The sequence below is a fragment of the Pleuronectes platessa genome, chromosome 1 (genome assembly GCF_947347685.1).
Source record: "Pleuronectes platessa chromosome 1, fPlePla1.1, whole genome shotgun sequence".
In the NCBI taxonomy this organism is placed as follows: Eukaryota; Metazoa; Chordata; class Actinopteri; order Pleuronectiformes; family Pleuronectidae; genus Pleuronectes; species Pleuronectes platessa.
This window is the reverse complement of record NC_070626.1, coordinates 16,702,417-16,724,767: the sequence shown is the minus strand read 5'-3', so window position 1 is coordinate 16,724,767 and position 22,351 is coordinate 16,702,417. Positions and strand designations below refer to the sequence as shown.

Genomic DNA, 22,351 nt, shown 5'->3' with positions numbered 1-22,351 from the left:
TCACATGACCAACCCCCGTCTTTACAGTAAGAACCATTATATAAACCCCCCTGAACCTTGACTTCATCAGAGCTCAACGAAAGTTTTAGCAGAACAAACATGAGCAGATTAGCTCTTTTTTCTCAGCTTCAATAGGTGACGTTTTTTTTAATATTTATACAGTTCTCATATCTTCGTATAACAAAGCGAAGCCACGCCTCTGAGCTCAGTACCTTCAGGTTTAAGGTACAGTGAGACGAAGCCTTTGTTTGGAGCTGAAACTGGTTTTACAAGTGTTCAGCTGAAGGAAGTATTCAGATGATCTGGTATTTTGTCAACTGGTCAAAAAAGCTGAAGGTGTCATTTCAGTGACACAAAGAAGGGAAGAGAGAAAGAGAGAGAGAAAGAAAGAAAGACAGAGAGAAAAGAAAAAGAGAAAGCCCTCTCGTCAATACAATCAAACTCTCGTCTGCAAGGTCAAAGCAATATTTACTCTCCTTTTTCTCCGCCACATGCCTGGAAAGACCCACACGTTTCCTTTTACTTCCCCTTCAATCGGTCATACAATGTTATCCCAAGCAGTAGTTTGTTTACACTTATGATAATAATATGATGATGATATTCTGAGGAATTTTCTCCAGGATGTAGCTCTCTCTAAAAAAAAAGAAGGAAATGTTCTCACGCAGGTAGAGAACTTTTCACTGAAATTCTGAGAAACCAGGGCAGATCCAAGGGGGCACTTGAGGACATTTGATTGGCCCAAGAAGTGCCCCTGTCCCTGTGCTCAAAGCCATGCAGAAAACAAGGAATTAATTATCCTGAATCAGTAAAAGTACATTCAGTTTGGACCACTAATCGTCCCCTTTATGGCCCCGATTTAGATAAATCATAGATCTTCCACTGCTTGTTGTGAAAAGTAAATAGACTGTATTTATATCAGTTTTCTAGTCTTATCCATCACTCAGAGCAGCACAAGTTACATTTGCCAGTGTATTCACATTGGGGCCACTTGGGGGTTCAGTGTCTTGACCAAGGACACCTCAGCAAGCAGACCAGAGGAGCCAGGGATCAAACCGCTGACATTCTAGTTAGTGGACGACCCACTTTACTTCCTGAGCAACAGTAATCTCAACAGAAAGGGGACACAAATTAAACCAGGAATATGCACATATAGTTCTGGAGTAAATGCTTAGCTACTTCCCACCACTGCTAAATACGCAGATCCAGATGTGGAGTCATCAGTGGGATGTGATACGTGAGCAGCTGCCAGACTGAGGAGGAATCTAAACTCTCCTCTTTCACAGAGTTCTGCTGTGTAACTATCTACTTGACTGCTTACAAATGGCTTTAAAAGTGCACCATCACCACACAGCACACTAGCTCTCAGTTGAGGGCATTTCCAAAACCAATAAGTTGTCAGAGTGTTTCAGAAGGCGTCCCGTTTCTGTGCCCTCCTCACATCCTCACGCTGCCTCGAGGGTGCTCTCGGTCTTTCTCCCACACATGCAACGATGCACTGCATTAAAATTCATGATGCTTTTCATCTGGAGAGCAGATGTTCAGTATCTGTCCTGACCAGTCGTGGCCGTACTGGAATCTCAATCGCTCGCCTCACTGGCCGTCCTCCACCCCCGTGTCCTCCCAGTCCAAAGGACAGAGGACAGTGGCTTTCCTCACAGAACTGTCGCTGCAGCACAGAGACACTTTTGTAGTTTTGTTCCACAGGGGGTGTTTGCCAGTAATTTTTGCATTGTGGCCGGCCGGGCTGGACAATCATATTTTATTCAACAGGCCCAAGAGCCTTTCAGATGACACAATGTCTGCCACCCATTCACAGTGAATAGTTTGGTCATGAGAACACGGTGGGCGAGAATCACGACAAGTTTCCCTTTGCCCTGCTGTCTCGTCCCCCAGAGGGATACAGGCCAATATCAACTGCACACTCCTACCAGCAAATAACTGGAACCCAACCAAATCAGTAAGGTATAGTTCTGAGCAGGACACATCAGTGAGGCATTTGAAAAAACATATCCTGAAGGATGATGGGGTCCCAGCCCCTCTTGTTCACTCCAACACGAGAGACAGTGGACAGTAGCCGAGGTTTCCATAAAATCTGGTTTTAGAGAGGCTTGGATCCACCTGCAGAAGATGTTTTGACCCCTTTCCCACTCTCTCTTCTCACAATTCAGTGTTGTCCCTGAAAGCGAAATGCTTCAAATACCTAAAAAGAAATATGGTGTAAAGGAACGAATCATATGTACCAAACAACCCTGGTACACAATCATATCCTATAATTTCTAAAATCCAACAGTCTTCCTTGTAAAAAAAATTTAGAGAGAGAAGTGTCTGTGCATTCCATTTCTACAACAAAGGGAATGATTAGTATTTAGATAGGCGTGTTCTAGGTACAAGGTTAAATATTTCTTAAGAGCTTGGCATGATTAGACATAAAAGGGCAGATTGTATTTCTCCGCCACGGTCCGACAGTTATGAAACCACATTTAAATTCACTAGATCCTGATTTTTAGTTGCATCTGCATCATATTACCCACACTCATGAATAGCAGTCCTCTTAACATGCCTGATTTATGATTTTTTTTTCTCCGACAAACCAACAAAAACTATCTTGTAATGTTAAAGACAGTGAAAAGAAATCCTGGATCCACACTTGAACTAGAGACAATCTTTCTTAAGTCATGCCCCGCCCCGAAATGTCATGGAATCGATTGAGTAGTTTTGGCGTAATCATGCTAACTAACAAACAAGCGAACGCAGATGAAGCATTATGTTCCTGTGAGATTTAAAGAACATTTGAACTTTTACAGTTCCCCATCAATCAAACACTTCTCTTGATCATGTATAAGGCCACTTTTTACCATCTTCTTATGATTCTGGACAGTTGTACGATGCAATGGAATTTCATGGAGCAAATACTGAAAAACAAACATCACCCCTTCCCCTTTATTTCGTGATTCAGCGATGAAGAAGTACTTTGCAATAGTCCTTGCAATAATGTGTTGTATACATGTAGGAAATCCCTCTAAGCTATTACTCATGTGTTATCACAGCATTTTCTGAATCTAGAACCGGTCAACAGACAAAATGCAGCAAAAACAATTGTCTAATACATGCGGCACTTTATTTACAAACTGCATCTTTAAAGAACAAGATCACTTTGATAGCATAAAACTTGTAACTGTCCAATAAAGAGTCAATTCTTTTAAAACCGTGGGGAAAAAAGTGTCATAAAAAGTGTAGTGAACATTACAATATTTACTTCTGTGAAAAATATATATCTATTCGTCAAAAAATGTGGGCTATGTCTGTAAAGAAGTATAAAGACAAACAATTTTTTTCTCATTTACCCTCCGATAAATCAAGGTAATAATATTTGATTAACAAAATTTAATTTTTTTTTTTTTTTTAAAAGCAGTGCCGGAACTGCAATTTCCTTTTCACATCTTCTAAGCAAAGGGCTGTGTGAAGTGTTAAAACTCAATATAGATACAGTATATAGTTACTAGATTCCTCCTGAAGGAGAATTGCTGCAGTTCCCACCTCCCTGCTCTTTTATACAAAATGTACATTATATATAAGTTGGCACTCCATTATAAAATGGATGTTTTACAGTATATAACTACGGTTATATAATATAGAGAGATTTTTTTTTTTTTTTACAATATATCAACTCTGTGTATGAGCCTACTTCAAATGATTGAAGGCTTGTTAAAACTGTAGGCGATCAGATTTCTGCTTCTTTTTATTTGCTGTGCTCTATTTCCTTTGCCAAATGCTTTCTATCTAGTGCATACTCACTGGTTATAATCTGGTATTCAACTAAAAAAATGATTTATAAAATTAGAAATCTATGAAAAGAGCCCAATAAAAGTGGGCTTTTAACTACAAAAGCTACAAAGGCTAGGAGAAGCAAAATGAGGAGATCTTCCAAAATAGTCCCCGGACCAGTCTTTGTCCACTGCGGATCAGGTTATGGCTTCCTGCTCGGACGCAGTGATACAGACCATAAACTCTGCTGCCATCCCACAGTTGGCCTCGTTCCACTTTTATACCACAGACCCCTGAACGTCTTTCAGATGAGTCCACCGACAGGTCCCTGATTAAAATCTCTGAGTGGCCGGAAGGAGAGGTTCACTCCATCCTTCTCCGCTGCCACTCTGAGCTGGAGGCATCCTCTTCTTTTTATGTATTAGACTTAGTGTATTCAAGTCTTTCTTGATGTAGAAATCAGCCCTGGCCGGGATGGATCATCTGCAGGCCTGCTGCACTTGATTGATAAGCTCTCCGAAGCGATCAAATAGCCCCTCAATCCAAGCACCGTTCTGCAGACACTGCTGTGCGGTCTCTTCCTGCCCGAGGTCTCCTGTCTGCAGCTGCAGAGATGCAATCTGAGAGGACAGAACAGTATTAAGTATTTATCAAAATTCCATTAACCGGCTTTAATACAATAAAGGCAGAGCAGAATAATAAGCATCTGAAGTTAAAGCAGAAAAACCAAAGAGTCGACATGTGTGTAAGACGATGTCTCACCTCGTCCTTACACATGAGGTATGTGTGGTACTTGTAATGTTGTAGAGAATGGTACAGAGAGAACCACTGGGTTTTCTGCTGGTCCACTGTGTATTCCTGGAAAGAGGAAAAGTAAAGTCTTAAAAACGCTTTAGTGTATTAAGAGAGAGCATAACAGGAAAAGGGACACGAGTGGTTAAAGGCTCTTAGAAATGTGAGAGAAGCATAATGGTGGCACTGCGCCCTCTGCTGGACAGATAAGTGCACACTGAATTTTACCAAAACATTGGCTCCCATTTGGACTTGATATGAACATTAGTCTCTGGTGATTCAGTCACCAATAGACAACTTTAAGTGCAAGTCAGAACACACTCAAGACACACGGAGGGAACATTTTAAAATTTGACTACTCAGGTCACATTCCGAAGTTGTCTGGGACGCATGTGGCCAGAGAGGTCACCTGATACGCATGAGGAGACTGACTCTCACAACAGATGTGAAATGATGAACGTGGAGCTCTCCACTTGTGATCAGATCATCTTAGTTTTCTTGTCTTACTTGTGGCACTTTGTTAGGCATCTTGTAGGGCTTCATGGTCTTCTTGTTGTAGGCCCGACCACTGAGACGCACCTTGAAGGCAGGAGTTTCCCCATCCTTCTTCAGCTCAGTGACCACTGAGATCTCTGGGAAGCTGTCAAGAGCCGCCTGAAGACACAGAACAGTCATGTAACACAGCTTCATACACTGTAGTTAAGGTCCTGAGAGTTCTTACCTTTCCTTTTGTCATCAAAATAGATCAAGACGTGTTTTTACTTGTGTGACCAGGAGGTGAAGGAGAAGACTGATGTCAATATTCGCCTTGTGTTTGACGGATAATTTATTTCTGATTTAGAAAGTAACAACTACCTCTACTTGCGCTGCTGAGATTCTCTTTTCCATTAATCTCACAACAAAACATAAATGTGTAGTTCCGAGGACACCCACCTTGAGGACTTGACCTATGGGAAGTTTGTGAAGCAGCCGTTTCCTATTGTCGGTGATCATCCCGTCCACTCTTTTCATATGTGGCAGCAGCAACTCATCTGAAACATGACAAGTCAGATTTGACCCATTATTAAGTCGCCCTCGCTGAGAACAGCGTGTTGTCCAAAAAGTAAATCCACTCACCTTTTGCCTTCTCAAGTGCCGTCATTACGTCTTCGTCTAAGACAACGCTGATGAGCAGTTCCACAAAACTCTTGAACGTCTCCCTCATAGCTCGAGTGTTAAGGATCCGTGAAGCAAATGGCACCGGAGGGTTTAACTCTGAGAGTGAGAAGATCCAGAAGATGTTTAGACCAAAATCACATCAACTTGTATCAAAACCAAGGCTTCGTCCACGTAAAACACACAGTTGCCCACATTCACTTCCTGATCGTGTCATATCAATCGCGACATGGCTACCAGCTGTCAATGCAAAGCTTGTCTAGCCCAGACTTACACAACAGCTTTGCATCTTTTTCAGTCCAGACAAATAAATCCCTGTTCTTACTTTTCAGCACATTTCTCATTCGTAGTAGTTAAACAAGAAAATCTTCTTTCTAGTTAGACTGGCATTTACATGAATTGTTTATGTGTTATGCATTTTCAGGTGTGCGAGTCTGGACTAGATTTTTTTTTTATAAAATGAAAACATATATTAGCATGAACAACCTATATTTAATGAGAAATGTCAAAGGGCAGCTGTACCATTATCTTCACCACCTTCCTCTGCAGATGACCCTGAGGCCGTGGTGGAAAACTCCTCCTTCCATTTCCTCCTCTTCTTAGGTGGAGGTTCTGCCCGTGGCTTAAGGTGTTTGGGACGGGGCTTCTGGCTCTGGGAGACTGAGGAAGCATTCGATGTCAGGCCCAGTAGAGTTTTCACCTGAACACCCCTGTGTGACAGAACCAAGACCGTTACACTACAGACAACACACGTTTAAAAAACAAAAAACAATTTCACCTGTCAGTCCTCTTGGCGTACCTTAGTGAGTTCATAGGCTTGCAACGTGGCTTCCGACTACAAACTCGTACATACTCCCTTTTGTTCACGGTGTCCAAAAACTTCACATAAACCCTCTGGTACATGGTCTTGGCGTCACCAAAGTATCCAAGATACTACACACACACACACACACAGACGTAAACAAAGGTCATTTGAATGATCAAATACTCTTTCTTGCATATACATGTGTATTACTGCTGCTTTAACTTACACTGTTTGTGGCTGAGAAGACTCTCTTTCCATCTCTGAGTTCAGGCACAAATTTCTGCAGCAGAGCCTTCTGGACCTTCCAGATGGCCGGAGGCTCACTCCCCACTCCCATAGTTACCTGGAACCAGGCACATGACAGAGTACAGGACAGGTTTCAGAATGCAGCACTAGTTCAGGTTCAAGATAAGCGAGTGTAACTGCTCCAATTTGAGCATACACGAGATCTTATATGAATAACTATTCCTAATTTGGGGTGGAGCAGCTTGCGCTGCAGGGAAAGCACAAGTTTGGTTTTTAGCAAATAAGACACCTTCAAGGATTGTTCAATTAAATAAGTGCGACTACATCAGAGGGCGATACAGTTGAGCTCTGACAGGTCAGTCAACATTGATTTCATGTTTAATGATTCGTCTATAGCTTTACTTAAAACTTCATGTTCACAAGCATCCATTTTTCCACCCATGTTGTTGACCAGTCGTACCTTCAAGTTTTCAACGTCCTCATTCCGGACGACAAACTCATCTCTCTCCCGGTACATTCCCTCCCCTCCACTGTCCGACAGCTCCTCGTCAGTCAGTCCCTCCATGGCCACACTCATCAGCTGCACAGCCACCTGTCCCGGGGCCATCTCTTTGGAGTTGTCTTTAGCAGCAAACGCAGCCGCTCCCATGACGGAGTTGGTTCCTTGCAGAGGAGTGGTAACCTGTGGGAAACAGGTCTCTTTGACAGCGTGCTGCATGATGGAAGATTGATCTGGTTTCATCATCGGACCAGGGATTGTGTTTTCTGGAGAAGGGTTGTAGATGCAACATATGAATGTGTTGAAGAAGAACGTTTTCTGAAGTGAAATGACTACTGCACTGGACACGCATCTAAATAATAAAGACATTTCAGAAAACATTTAATTAAATTTTAATTTACACTGCATTATTCCAATTCACTCCCCCCCCCCCAAAAAAAGGCTTGTGGTATTTGTTGCAAACATCTTCAGGATATGTTACAATTTTCTAAATTGAAATAAAAAAAAGAATTGAAAAACAAGTCATGATCATTAATATAAACAATAGTAGGTTGATGCTCTGGTAACATAAAGAGAGGCTAGATGTGTGTTATTGTTATTACCTGCCCTTGTTTTCCGATCTGAAGACTCATCCAGAGCTGAGAGTGCCGAGCTAATGCTGTTCCTCAGGGCCTGGTTCTTCCCGGTGTTCTCCTCCTCGTCTGAGCTGAACGACGGCAGCGTTTCCAAGTTCTTTTGCAGATCTTCATCCAGACGTTTCTGCTGGGAGCTCGCTGCTAGTGGTTCATGTGAAATCACAGGCCCCGGCAGAGTCTGCAACTTGGGTGGCAAAGCGGGCAAAACACATGGCAGTGGTTTGGATGAGGTGGACAGCTTTCTGGGTCGACTTATCGTTCGCGTAGGACTCGGAGAGTATTGCTGCTTGGGGCCTGATTTTATGAAGTCAAGGAAGGAGCCAATGAAGCCGGTTTTGACCTCTGGCTGTTTCTCTTCCACCTCACGAATCTTCTGCCTGATTCTCTCCTGCTGCGGACAACCATCAAATACGCTGTGTGAAGTAGATGGCGAGCTGACTTCACTGCCCCTGGAGTTTTGCCGCTTTACCATCCCACTGCGCTTGGCCCCTCTGGACTGTCCACTGTCCTCCTCAGGACCTCCTGGTTTGGTCAAGGACTTGAAGCGAGCCTTCTTTTTGGGGTAGTCTTCTCCGCCTGGGCCGTCAATATAACCATCCTCTGTTTTAATACACTTGAGATTATCTTTGATGCTGCTCTGTAGACCCGAGGGATCATACAAATGCCCACCTAAGTGATAATCATTTTCAGAGCTTCCTCCATCTCCGTTTGAATTAATGTCAGAACTGCTGAGCTGAGTGTCTGTGGCCATCTGAGGTCCATTTAGTGTCATGGTCAAAGTGTGGGAGTTAGTGTTGGTGAGGATCGAATGTTGTGCTGAGGAGAAAATAGGTGACATGTTCCTTATATCCACAGTCTGGAAGTGTCCTTTCGTATCAGCAGCACTTGCCATCACTGCCATTTCAGCCTCGGTGGAGGATGCAGCCTTGACAAAGTCTTGGGGGGTGACGCCACAGGCTGCGACTGTTGCAGCCAAGATGTCATCAACATTCGACAAAATGTTTCTCTCATCTGCGAGTAGCATAGATTCAGGGAAGCAAATGGAGTTGAGAGCAAAGTGGTTCTTGGCATCGTTTGACTGCTGATTTGCCGAGTGGCTGTAGTGGTGTTTCGAGGAGTCAGGGCATCCTGAGCTCTGCTCGGACACAACTGTGCCCTGCTGCTGACTGTGGGGTTCAGTGCCAGTGGGACCTAGCAGTTCCCGATCCATCTGGAGATACTGGACCTGCAATTGGCCCAAACCTTGCTGCTGTTGGATACTTTGCACTGATACAAGCTTTGAATGGTTCTGACCTTGGTGAACAATGGGCTGCTGAAGCAAAATCATCTGGCTGGGCTCAAGGAGAACCTGAGTGTTGGGAACGGTGATATATTGGGTTTGGGCTGCCGGGATGTGACTCTGGGATTGATTATGATTCTGGTGGTTTTGTTGATGTGGCTCAGGAGATTTGAGTTGGAGAGGTACATGTGAAGATACAATACTGGAGTTTGCAGTTTTTAAGTTTGCAGTGTCCTGACCGTTGGTGCTGATTAGATGAATGTGCTGTTGGTTGAGGGAACCCATTCTTTCATCCGTTACTTGCTCTGTGTGTGTATGACCCAGTCCCATGAGCTGGTCATCAGAGCGGGAATTGCTTCGGATAACACTTTGCGTTTTGTGATGGTCATCCATTTTTGAAACAACATAGATGACATTGTGAGCCGCCATGTTGTTCTCTGCTACCGATGCCTCCATAGTTGCCTGGTGGAGAGCCTCAAGGTCCTGCATCGGTAGCTCCTCAAGTTTGTGTTTGCCGTACGTTGGCTTTACATCCTGTAAAGAGGATCTGATGTTATTGTTTAAGGCTTGAGCAGATGAAGAGAAGGAAGGCAGGGGTGCAGACAGAACATATTTATGTTGCTGGGAGAGAGTGTTGTGCGTTTTACCTCCCACTGAGGCTTGCATGAGAGTGTAGTCCTGCGTAGAATTGGATGCAGACAGACTCCGAACACATGTGGGTGGGTAGGAGGAGTTAAGGGATTGGTTTATGGATTGTACTGTGGCAAAGCTCTGAGAATGAGTCACTGAAGCTTGCCCCTGTGACTGAGATGTAAAAGTCACATTAGGAGCACCCTGAGAGTGGGATGTGGGGTAGCTCTCCGAGAGAATCCCCTGACACAAGCCCTGGACTTGGGCTCCGTACTGGACCTGCTGGTCCTGGCTCAGGCTGGGACTGGTGGAGTAAACAAGTGTCTGACTGACAGTTGCCACATTGCCAGAGTGGCAAGAGAGAGAAGGCAGGATCTTGTAAAGGGATGACAGTTTGTCTGCAGTGGAAGTAGGGGTCTGTGACTGTGTGTGTGGGATTATGTAGGTTTGAGACAAACTGTTGGACATTAGGCTCGGTAGGTGGAGAGACTGCTGATTAGAAATCACTGAATTCTGGTTGTGCCCTGGGGAAGAATATCGCTCCGGAGACCCACTCGGCAGCTCCGCACACCCAGAGTGTGGAGCTAGTTTGGCAGAGCAGTCTTTAGCCTTTGGCACTGACGTAGTCGAATAAGATTGAGTTACCAAGTCTGTTTTAGGCTGCGGAGCGCCATTGACCCCTTGAGATGAATCTACTCCTGTGGAAGGGCTGCACGACACTGGAGTTTGACGGGCAGGTTCCTGCTGGTAGGACACATCTGCTTCACTGCCAGAGACAAAGTACCCCGATAACGAGTGCTCAGAATTGGGCAACTGCTCTGAGGCTGTGTGGCTGCTAGAAGGCCTCTGGTGGTGTTTGATCACACTACATTCACGCTGAAGAGCTCTTTCAATGGAGCCGGAAAAAACAGTGGTTGCGTAGGGCTGTGGGGAAGGCACGGTAGAAGGGAGCAGGCTGAACTGGGGTTGCAGGAGATGGGGGGCTGACTCCTGGGCTGAGCGGTATGTGGAAGACTGGACAGGCAAAGTGGAGCCCAGAGCAGGGGCAGAGAGATGATTGAAGGCCAGGGAAGTGGGAAGCGCGGTCTGGCTTGATTTGAGATGTAGGAGGTGGTCGGGGTGAGAAAACAAGCCATTGGTGGAGGTGCTGAAGGCTGGATCCTGGAGAGCCAGGGATGGGTTGGTAGCATAACTCCTTGGAGGATAGGCACCAGTGTGCTGATAGGACGACAGAGCAGCTGGAGAGGGGAAGGTGGCAGTGGAAGGCAGGGCACCAGTCAAGTACAGCTCCGTGGTGGAGGAGTTTATACCTGCGTAACAAAAAAAATAAAATCAACAACAGTTTTAATATTGTTCTTATATTTAATGACTTTTTTCAAAAATAATTAAAAGACTGAGTGACTGGATGTGCTCTCACCTGCAGGCCATGATGGGGGTCTAAAGGGAGTAAGTAGTGAAGCACTTACAGGACCAGCCTGAAGGCTTCTCGACTCCATGGCTGACAGGAAGCTCATGATTGAGGTCTCAGGATTATTACTGTTTGAGTCAAGAGCTCCTGAAAAGCAAAAGAGGGAGATGATCACTGAAAGACACTATGTGAACATAGATCCCATGTCCCAAGTAAACAAAATCAGCATCTTAAAATATAGTTCAACTTAAATGAAAGCAAAAGAAAGGTTATACTCTAATGACATTTACTTAAACTTTAACAGCTGAAAGCAAACAGTCTGCCTCAGATATCTGCCTCTGAGACGTCTCCACCAATAAAAAGGGGAAATTCATGTTAAGTTTTCAGGGGGGTCTCATCAATATAAAAAAAATCTTATTATAATATATTACAATCATGAGGAGTCATTATTTAGGTGTTAATAAAAATTATGTCACTACAATAGCTCATTTATAACAGTAGGCTGACACATTTAGCCTTATACACAAAACGCAGCTCGCGTGATTTGAATATTGAACATCTATAACTCACCTGCTGCCACAGGAAGCTGTGACGTAGTGTACGTGGGAAGCTGGTGGGTGGAGGTGTAGCTTTGCCGCTGGAGGAGCTCTGCATCAAGGTGTGTTGCACCATAACTGGGACTGCATCAACACACAAACATACATGTGAGCTCAAATTCTGCAGCAGAGCACCAAGCTTTATATGAACAAGTAAATCCAGCTCATGGAAAGTAGCAACTCTGTCTTTGACTGGCTGCTGTCTCCTGAGTAACAGCAGCAGGAGGCTCACGAAATATTAGCAGAAAACACAATGATAGCTCGGATTAAGTTTTGGTGTAATACGATAGTGTTTGCCTGAACCAAATAGGGGAAATAGCAAGTCATAATTGTATATTATCATACTTCTTATTCTCCTGGGAACAATTTATGGGAAACAGAAATGAAATCACTGGTAATCAGATCTAGCCAATCGGATCTGAACTGTTTCAGGCGCAAGGTAAACATCCGAGGACACAGAACACAGAGCTGAGGGGGAGTTATCTGTTTCTACTTCTGGTCCCTCCAACTTAAATGCACAATCACATTTTCATATGAAACTTTTCGCTGGTTGTGAAATTTAACACATCATGTTATAACAAACCCTAATTTGTTCAGTGGGGGTCCAAAGTTTGAGATCACCTTCCAGGACAGTGGTCAGTAGGTGGTAGTGAACTATCCCAGATGACGACTGATAGCATGTGACTATTCATTTTAGTTTACCTCCTCTTACTTTGCGCTTCATCCTCTTACTTTTATGGTAGAATAATTAATTGTGTGTTGCACGGGGTCGGGTGGAGGACAGTTGTGATAAACTACAAAGAATATGGTGAAACAGCTTTCTGTAATTATGCAAGTTGGAACAAAATCCCGCCACATGTTAGAAACGCTCTGCGTCAATATGTTTTTCTTTAAAAAGGATCGAGTCTTGTTTTTACGATCTTGCTTAGAATTTTTCACCATTTATATTTGCAAATTGCAATCTTAATATGGCTTCAACCCGTCATTGATCAACATTTCGTTGTTTTTAACATCTTTTGTGTTAAAATGTGCGGTTGCTAATACGCTGTTGTTCTGGTTTACGTAAAGCAGGGGTTTTGCAAAGTAGGACCCGTGAAACCTAGATGTGTCTGTTCAGGGGTCCTGGACGTGCACAGGTATCTCTGATGTAACTGGAATCGCTGGCATGACCGATGTTTTTGAAGGATGTTTGTTTTGCACCTTAAGTCTTGTAACACATTGTATCTCTCGTTTTTCTACCTGTTTAACTGGTACTTTGTTTGTGTGGCTGCCTGTCTAGGCCAGGACTCACTTGAAAAATAGATTTTGATCTCAACAGGACTTTGCCTGGTTAAATAAAAGTAAAATAAACTAAGTAAAGCACAGTAAGCTGCATTTCATTATTAGTATTATTATTATTGTTATCAATAGAGCTACTTTTGAGTATTACATGCTTGTGGACACCATTATTTTACGACAATTTAGACTTTTAATTTGACATCCCTGTAACATATGGAGGAACATACCAGTGTTTGCTGTAGTTGGAGTTCTGTAACTTTGGTTTAGCTGCTGAATACAGTCCGTCAGTTTTATTAAACATTATATAACAAATATATTTTATATAATGTTGAGTCAGCTACGGTCCATTAACTCTAAATAAAACAATAACAGTGGCACCAAAACACAGAGCTGTGCACCACTAACGTGAAGAGCCATGACTGACATGATTAGCACTGGTGGCTAGTTGCCTCTGTTGTTTGGGCTTTACTGGCACCTGTGGGGGGAGAAAAGAGGCCAACACGATGCTAGCTCGAGCTCCATGTGTCACAAACTTGTTCCAGATATAAAACGACACCGGTCCGCAGTTTTCCTAACTCTGCCCGGGGCCATGCTGAGGGGACGGTGTGCTAGCATCGGTGGGCGACAGTGACGGCGGCTAAGAAAACACTGACAACTCAGAGGCAACCCCGCTCGAATTCAATAAAACGTGTCCGCAGACAACAACCTGGACCCCCGCACTTTATCTTCCTAGGCCCCCCTCATCCCCGAGCTTTCCTTCGGGAGGGTGACCCGCCACCTTCCCGCTTTATCTCCCCTTACCTCGGCTTGATACTAGCTGCGCTGCGGTCATAGGCCCAAGAAGCTACGGTCTGTGCTGGTGGAGCCAGCGCGTCCGCGAAGCTGGAGGTCGGGTAGTTCCTGTCCATCATCCGGTGAAGGAGTCACTTCCCCGACGGAGCTTCGTGGAGCAGCGAACACGCATCGTAGCAGTGGCGGCGGCGGCAGCACGCGTCCGACACCGCCGAGCGACCGGGCAGAGCAGTCCGGTCGGAGCCTCCGTGAAGGCTGCGCTGTGTTCGACTTTAAAAAAGCCCTTTTCCTCCTCGGAGCTCGTCAGTGTGAGTTCACCTCCCGTCCCGTGGAGCCGTGGAAGCCCTGCATGGCTTCACGTACCCATGTCAGTAGGTTTCCCAGGATGCACCGCTCACTTGGGCTCCAAGTTTTCTGCTTTCCCTTCCTTCCACCTCCGAGCTGGTGCGACTCCCACCTGCGGGTTTCCCAGGATGTTTCCTGACAGACACCAGAACTACCAGTCTGTAGCAAAGTGGGGAAATAATAACGATAATGTCAAGATTGAAAGTGTTCCTACCATTGCACTGTTATATATGTACATTCTTTATACATAGTTTTTTATTCTATATTTTGTATAGCTTTACATCTTGTATACTGGGATACCTTGCTGCTTTAACACAGGAATTTCCCTTTTGGGATGAATAAAGTCCATCCATCCATACAGTCTTGGGCATACTCTCATTTAGCTCCGGTACAGCTGGACAATAAAACAATAAATTATACAAACATAATTTTGATCAATAACAATACAACAAAAGTTCAACTTTGTATAATCATTTATTTGTTTTTTATCTTGATATACTTTTTCGTCATACAATCCGGCCCAAACCCCTGATGAATAAATTAATAATAAAAAATAAACAGGCAAATGAACACATTTTTTACAGGCCCGTCTTTAGAAATGTGTAGAATAGTTGATAGCTGTTCCACTTTGTGAGACTTTGAAATGACTGAAAATAATCAGCAGCTACACTTTATTTCGGTAACCATTTGCCATCCTTGATAATAGATGAATTCTCTACACTGTATATTCCTACTTGTTTCATTTTTTTGTGTTAACAGGTAAACATGTCAATTTCTCAGTATTGGTAGTCACGCAAGCGTTCAAACAGTATCCAAAATCTTGATATGGTGTTTAAAATCCTATGGCCTGCAGCTACTGACATTTCCTTAATGCATTTTATTTGTGTGATACAAGAAATTTACACATGTTTATTTGATTAAAGAAGAGGCCAAAAGAAATGTCATCTTAACATCACTGTGTCCTTGTCAGACAATTCAGGACATACATTTTGACTTTAAAAATAACATTTATTGATTATTTATTTCAACCCATTTAAAAATTGTGCTATCTCACGTGAAGCTCTTGAAACATGTGAACATAGTCCTCAATCATTTTAACGACAACCGTAAACATTTTACATACAGATGTGTTCAAATCTGATATGAAAACCTCTATGAGTCAATGTTCACACACAGAAGAAAAGTGACATAAGAAGGTTGCTTCGGTGTAAACTCATTATACTTCCAGGATGATGTCAACCTCAGCGTTCCAGTTTGCACAGTTTACAGATGAAGAATAAACCATGTTTTATCTAATGTGGATGAGAAAATCCTGAAAAATTACAAAATTTGTAAATAGCCACATACAGCTCTCTTCAGTTTGCACACACACATCGACAATCTCAAATACAGTTGGCAGATGAGACAAAAAACATCTTTAGTGCTTCCGGTCAGCCTAAACCAACGAGGCCTCGGCAAATCCTCATTTCATGATGAGACTTTGGTGAAGGTTAGCATAACCTCATATTTCTGCACCGTGTCATTAAAATGAGACTCATTCCAACTACAGCTAATTGAGTGGCTTTGTTACACACATGCTGAACATCTGTTCCAAGTGTTACTATCTTGTCATCACAGCAAAAATGGTCCAACTGTAAAAATTGTCCTGAGGAAATGTTATAAAACCGTCTCTGAAGAGTTCATAATACATTTATTAAAACCAACCACAAGACAGATCATGAAATTAAAAACTTCACATATTAGTAGAGCAGTCTCATAATTATATAAATTTCCGACACATTATAACTCTATAAAGAAACAACAAAATCAGCATATGAAAAAAAAAAAAATCTAACTAAAACATTTGTTGATACACAGCTATAATTAAAGTAAACTTAAAAAAAAATTCTGAGTTGTTTTTCATTCATGGCAAAGTGAACCATGACACCATGTTTTAATTTTCCTTCACAAAGAAACAGGAAACCATATGACAACACACCAGTCTCTCTCAGTGATTACCATTAATACTTATTGTAATGAAACAAAACCCTTGTCTTTCACCCAGAATCTTGTATCGCAAATAACCACCCTTTAAGAGAACAAGTGTTCCCTCAATTTAAAGCACTCATGTCAAACACTGTACTGATTCTTCATTTTCATTTTGACAAATAAAGCAGCAAACTGAGTCAAATGTGTTATAAAGCTCATTCGGCAGAGGGTAGAGGTTATGACTGAACCCACAGCTGAGGAAATAGTATGTCAAAAAGAGAGAAGATTGCACTTCCAAGGTACAGATGCACCAACAAAGCAGAGAAGATGGAATGATGTGTGAGTAAAAAAACACAGGTTAATCAGAGCAATTAACAAAGGGCATAAGGCACCATTTCAAATCTTGTGATGATTAAAAAATTTGCGAATGATAGTTGTATTGTATTGCTTTTGATTCCTGAAGGTACTACCGCCGGATGCTTCCAGGGCGTGACCTAAAACCAGAAACAAAGAGAGATGTTATAAAAACTAACGATAAAATACCTGTCAGTGACTACAGCCTGGATTGGGAATGACTGTATGTGTGAGTGTAGAAGAGGAACCTGAAAAGTGAGCTATAACACATGCTGGAAGTATTTAGACACTGTTTTGCTCTTCAGGCTCAGAACTACAGCACATTCAATTGCTTCAAAGCTCAGTTTAAACTTTAGTAGGTTTAGGTCAATATAAAAACAAATATTTGTGAAGCCGTTTTTAGACATGACCTCGGGGTATAATATCGGGGGGCTGGTTACCGACTTTACCCACAGTTTGCCGGGCTGCATCTTTTCAGTATTACCAACCCTAGCTTTAATGATCCATGTCTATATCTATAGAGAAAGAAAAAAAACCTCTCAATTGAATTTCAATGAATTTGTTTTCACTACAATCTTTCAACTTTGAGAAACTTGTGTAGAATCAAAGGACAAGAAATGTCCGCACACCAACCAAAGCTCCCACAAACCTTGTAATGAACTCACAGGTAACGTTTTGGGCCACTGAATAAAGGGCTTGTGGCCAAAACATTAAATAAACCTTTAAACAATTGGTATTTATATAGACCATTAAACACATAGCGTTAAAAGGCCCTTCTCCAGGTCTGTGCCTAAATCCTTATCTGAGAGATAATTTAAAATGTAGTGGGAGCTTCAGCTGGTGTACGGACATTTCTTGTCTTCTGGTTTTGTTTGGTCCGGTCCTCGTCAATCTGGATGTGTGTGCAAAAGGTAAACACAAAAGCATATGCACTTACCCAGGATAGGGAGGAGGTGGGGCGTCGTGCTGTCCACTTTTTGCAATTGCCTGCTCGTAGGAAGGCAGCCCGGGGGGGACGATCACCTCCATAGGGAGTTGTGGCCCAGGTGGCTGCACAGGGTTCAGGGACACCTCCTCTAGCCGGCGCATTATTAGAGAAGCGTTGGTCCTCCCAGTGCGAACCCGTATGGAACTGTGAGAGAACCAGAGACACACACGTCATTCACCTGTGACCTACTTAATGTATTGAGGTTGGTGATAACCTGGAAGTGATAAGACAACTGTGGACAACAAAATATACGTGTTAGGCTGCCAACCTAGGGTGGTACCTGGTGTGGCAAGGGCCAGAAGCACGTTAGTAGAGCAGGTGCACAGCCAAAACATTTAATCAACAGAAACTTAATCAGCAAAGATGTGGATAACTGATCAATAGTTTGTCAATTTACAGGCAAATTACATTCAGAAGTTTTAAATGAAAACAGTATTTGCAACATGAAGTGATGTAGGTATATGCTCTCTGAGTGCCCTTCTAGTTTTCTAATATTTTTTGTCAGGAAAAGCTGACCTGTGGAAAACTGAAAGATATTCCACTAATTATATTTTAAAGACAAGATCATATATTGAGAATGAATGTTTAGATGAAGCGATCAAATGTCATTCCCAGCCCTTAATAGGTAATAACTACAGAAAAGTGACAGAGAAGTATCCAATTATACTGTAGAAACTGAGTTTCAGCTGTCATAATATGAAAATATCTCGTGAATAATGTATGTTTTATTAGATAGTATATAATACAAAATGTTTAGCTTGTTGGTTTATTCAAATACTTGGGTGTTAGGTACAAAAGAGTTGCACTAGTATCTACAGACTTGAAAATACTGCTGCTAAAAAGATGGTTGTATGTCTTACTGGTAATAAAACCCTCCCACTCACCTTGACGGGCTGAAACTATCTTTACATTTGCCATGACAGAAATACCAAAGCAGGAGGCCAATGACAACAACGGCCACTCCAGCAATAATCAGTCCCACCAGGAGCGACGTCACATCCACGTTCGGGCGATTGTCCTTAGCTGTGGATCATCACAAAGCACAGAGCGTAACAGGACAGGGCTGAGATTGTCAGATAATGTCAGTGATATATACTCGATGTAATAAAAGTACTCGGCTGAGCAATACGTGACTGTTCCTCTTCGTCATCTGAAACTAGATTAATTATTTACAGTAGTATCTCTATGATGTAAAAACAAAACCAAAACACACACAGTTTGACCCACAGTTTCAATCTGAGCCACTGCTTGAGTTGTAGACCAAGCATTTGTTTTTCCAAAGTGACGTTGCACTGCAGAATAAGTGGTGAAACAGGTTTGGGAAAGCACTAAAGTTGTACTTGCACCAAAAAGTGTGCATTGAGCAAACAACCACTACTCTGCGTGTCTTTCTTACCGTCGTTGTACTTCTTCCAAAAAGCGTCCTGTAAGACAGACCATCAGTATCAGTACGGACACCTCTGCTCATTGAGCTCATTCAATGTCCCCAGTTGGTGCATCACTTAACTGTATCCGGGATGTTCTCAAACACCTCCCTTGCCTCCTCGTAGTTGCAGTCTTCTTCATGACACTCCCTCTCCAGGTTACCGGGGACGAAAATCTCAAAGTCGAACCGATTGAACAGCAGCTGGCGACCGAGGAACGAGTGGGCGTCCCCCTCATCTGCGAACACTGGGACAGACGCACAGAGTGGATGATTAGATCGGACCAGATCATCTTTATTAATCCTCATTTGCCACCAAATACAGACAACAAACACTAACCGCGACCTTTACAGTACACATAAGAACAATGCAAAATAAGCTATTTGAGACACGATGCACATTATATTGTTCATTAAAATTCTGACCCAAAATAAAAGATCAGCATTAATATTAATGAGTACGAATGTGGAAAACTGCGGCATCACTAAATGAGTCTGTTAAAACACAGACCCCAGGCCAATCACTGCACCAGAGTCATAGATTATGGATTATCAGGGGGACTGATTGATAAAGACACCACAAAGGGGAGGGGGGGGGGGTGATCAGTGTATTAATTAGGGGTGATATTAAAATATAAAAATCATTCTCACCTTCTTGGTCCTGGTCTTGTGTGGCGAGCAGCCTCCTGGTGCAGGCCAGATCCCCACATGACAGCAGCTGGAGGAGCACGAGCGCTTGAAGCAACATGGTGGCGCGTGCACCTGTGCGCGGGCACGCGGTGCTGCATTCACCGACAGAGTCTCCTCCTGGGTCGATCGGTCGCTCAGCCTTTAACCACACAGCGACACGACTCCTCTACATGACCCGTGGAAGGGGGGGGGGAGCGCGGACAAAGCGAAAGCGGCGAGATAAAGGAGCGGCAGGCAGGTACGTGCCACGGCCTCGATCGGACGGTTCAGGAAACGTTCGGCGATATTCCCGAAAACGCCCCGGTGGGAAAAAGTTGGACGCGGCAGAAAAGATGGAGCTGACGGACGGAGGGGTCCTCGTGTCGCCACAACACAGCTCCGGTGGGGTACAGAGGAAGAGGAGCCGGAGGAAGGTGTCCCCGTCTTTCTTGTGTGTGTTGTTGACTCCCAACAGAGGTGGCCTCTGAACTTCACTTCCGACACCACCTGCGCAGTCTCGACCAATCGATCGCGTTTACCTGGATGACGCGAGAAAGGCTGCGTGAATTGCAAGTGGACGCTAGGTGGCGGCTGGCACCAGGGAAGTTGAAGGTGCATGACCAGGCAGGAGTGCTCAAGGGGATCGAACACGCGTCAGCTGACCTGTGACTCACACACCCCAGCTGCACTCCACCCTAACGAACACCTCATCATCTGCAGGCTTTTGAACCACACGTCACTTTGAAAGCTGCACTTCACCTGCGAGCGCCACAGCAATTTGTCATTTAAAGATTTGAATGGGCACTGATGTAGTGGATGTTGGGGACAGATTGTTGAGGTGAAGATGTGACTGGGAGGATGCTCTGTTGACCGGGGCGGAGGGACACTCAGGGTGGGGGGGTCCCCGTCTCAGGCCATCATTCCACCCGAGTTCATTACCTCTATGTTATTTAAACACTGTTGCTGTCAACCCAGGACACTTGCCCTGAGCAAGAGCAGAAACCTAATGTTTTTGTCACCATCATGTGGAGAAAATCGAAAATGATGAGTGCATTAATTATGTATAACCTAAATTCATACATGGGAGTAATATTTAATCAGTAAAGCTCAATAGGGAACATCCATTTCCTCTAAAAGGACAAAACACTCCTTAATTTATTTTCAATAAAATACAATAAATAGCCAAGAGAAAACAAGGGGGGGAATCATCCACATTCATATAAAATCCCCCTGAGAGATTCTAATGAGGCAATCTATTCTCAAAAAGGAGTAGGAAGAAGTCATAATACCTGATCAATATGAAGTCCCAGTGTTAATTATGACTGGTTAACACACACAAAACATCTACCTAACCATATGTATATATTGTATGGACTTAATGCTGTAATATTTATGTATAATAAACAATAAAACACTTAAATAACTTTTAAAGAGGCTACCATGTAATAGTTTTAGTTGGTATTGGCTTGGTTAAATGTAAGTTAAATTCAACGGTATAAAAGACGATTCATTCCCTGTCATTGTTCGGTTCCTCTGCAGACGAACTCTGATCTTTGTTGTGTTATCTCTGTATTTTCCCCTGAAGACTCCACGAGTTTGATTTCTAGCACAAGGACTGTTCTTTTAAAAGCAGTAGATCTTACAACATCTCAGAGAGCTCGGGATCTGGTGACTGCACCACCGTGTACAGGCCTTGTATGGGAAACGCTTGTGTGACGGGCTCCCGACTGATTTTGAGATTTTGAGAATACGTTGCATCTGTGCTCTTCCCCTTGCAAAGAATAGTGACTACAGCAATTTCACAGACATGACAAAACAGCAAAACATGCAGTAACACAAGTTCAAGATAAAGTTTCCCATTCTGCTCAGCGAACCATCGTCCAGAGCAGTGTTTATGTTTCACACTCTGTGTAAATAGTCATATCTGTCTCCGAGCCTCCGGGCCTCTTGCTCAGTGTTTATGTAAAGCAGAGATAGGATGCAATTGAACATTATCTCACTGACTTCTGGATGGTGCTAATTGAAGGGCAGCGAGAGCCCCTCTCTTGTACTTGGCTACGTCTCTGGACACTGTCAGGCTCTCGGATTTCCCCAGAGGAATGTTGATATGAAGAAAAGGGGAGAAGTAAATGAGAACTTCCAGGCTTTACCTATATGTGATGTCAGATGATACAATATACTATAATATTCAAGCTGACATGATTAATAGGGCTTCGCTTCAGGGGAATTCCCAAGCTAACGCAGCGAGGTGTGTGCTCGGTGTGACCAGTAGCATGGGGAGGGTTCAGATTCTGTACTTATGGTTCACAAGTCCATCTTGAAACAACAGTCAGGTTCTTGTATGAGCACTGAGATGATTTGTAGTCTCTTCTGGTTTTCCTCCTGTTCACACTGTTATTAATAAAGATAATAATACTTTTATTCATGGAGCAACGCAAAGTACCAACACAAAGTACAAAGTGCTGCACAGCAAGAAAGCAAGAGGGTTAAAATACAAAGTCCTTAACATGCAGAAGGGAGCAGATAAATAATAATGTTAATAGTGATAATTATGGAGATAAAAGAACAATAATAACCTTCTAAAAAGTACATTTGCAGTCAATCTGTCCGTTTCCATAGACAGTTTTTATTTTATTCAAGATTTTTTCTTTGTCACTGTAATGATATGTCCCTGTGGTAAAATGATTAACATAACTCTGAGACTAGTAGGAATATTACAGTCTA

At 43.1% G+C, this 22,351-nt stretch overlaps 2 protein-coding genes across 2 annotated transcripts; both read right to left on the bottom strand.

Moving 5' to 3' along the window:
• Positions 1–3,096: 3,096 nt before the first annotated feature.
• qser1 (glutamine and serine rich 1) lies at positions 3,097–14,026 on the bottom strand. Its single transcript, XM_053418416.1, has 13 exons — positions 13,890–14,026; positions 11,785–11,894; positions 11,224–11,361; positions 7,865–11,116; positions 7,224–7,528; positions 6,744–6,860; positions 6,512–6,645; positions 6,235–6,422; positions 5,674–5,811; positions 5,491–5,588; positions 5,065–5,211; positions 4,528–4,623; positions 3,097–4,385 (listed from the first exon to the last, which is right to left on the bottom strand). The coding sequence occupies exons 1-13, from the start codon at positions 13,997–13,999 to the stop codon at positions 4,245–4,247; spliced, it is 4,974 nt and encodes a 1,657-aa protein (XP_053274391.1). The 5' UTR covers positions 14,000–14,026; the 3' UTR covers positions 3,097–4,244.
• Positions 14,027–14,680: 654 nt separating this feature from the next.
• Positions 14,681–20,168, bottom strand: prrg4 (proline rich Gla (G-carboxyglutamic acid) 4 (transmembrane)). The gene is made up of 6 exons (XM_053424194.1): positions 19,610–20,168; positions 19,043–19,206; positions 18,932–18,959; positions 18,420–18,558; positions 17,485–17,679; positions 14,681–16,687 (listed from the first exon to the last, which is right to left on the bottom strand). The coding sequence occupies exons 1-6, from the start codon at positions 19,704–19,706 to the stop codon at positions 16,660–16,662; spliced, it is 651 nt and encodes a 216-aa protein (XP_053280169.1). The 5' UTR covers positions 19,707–20,168; the 3' UTR covers positions 14,681–16,659.
• Positions 20,169–22,351: the final 2,183 nt, after the last annotated feature.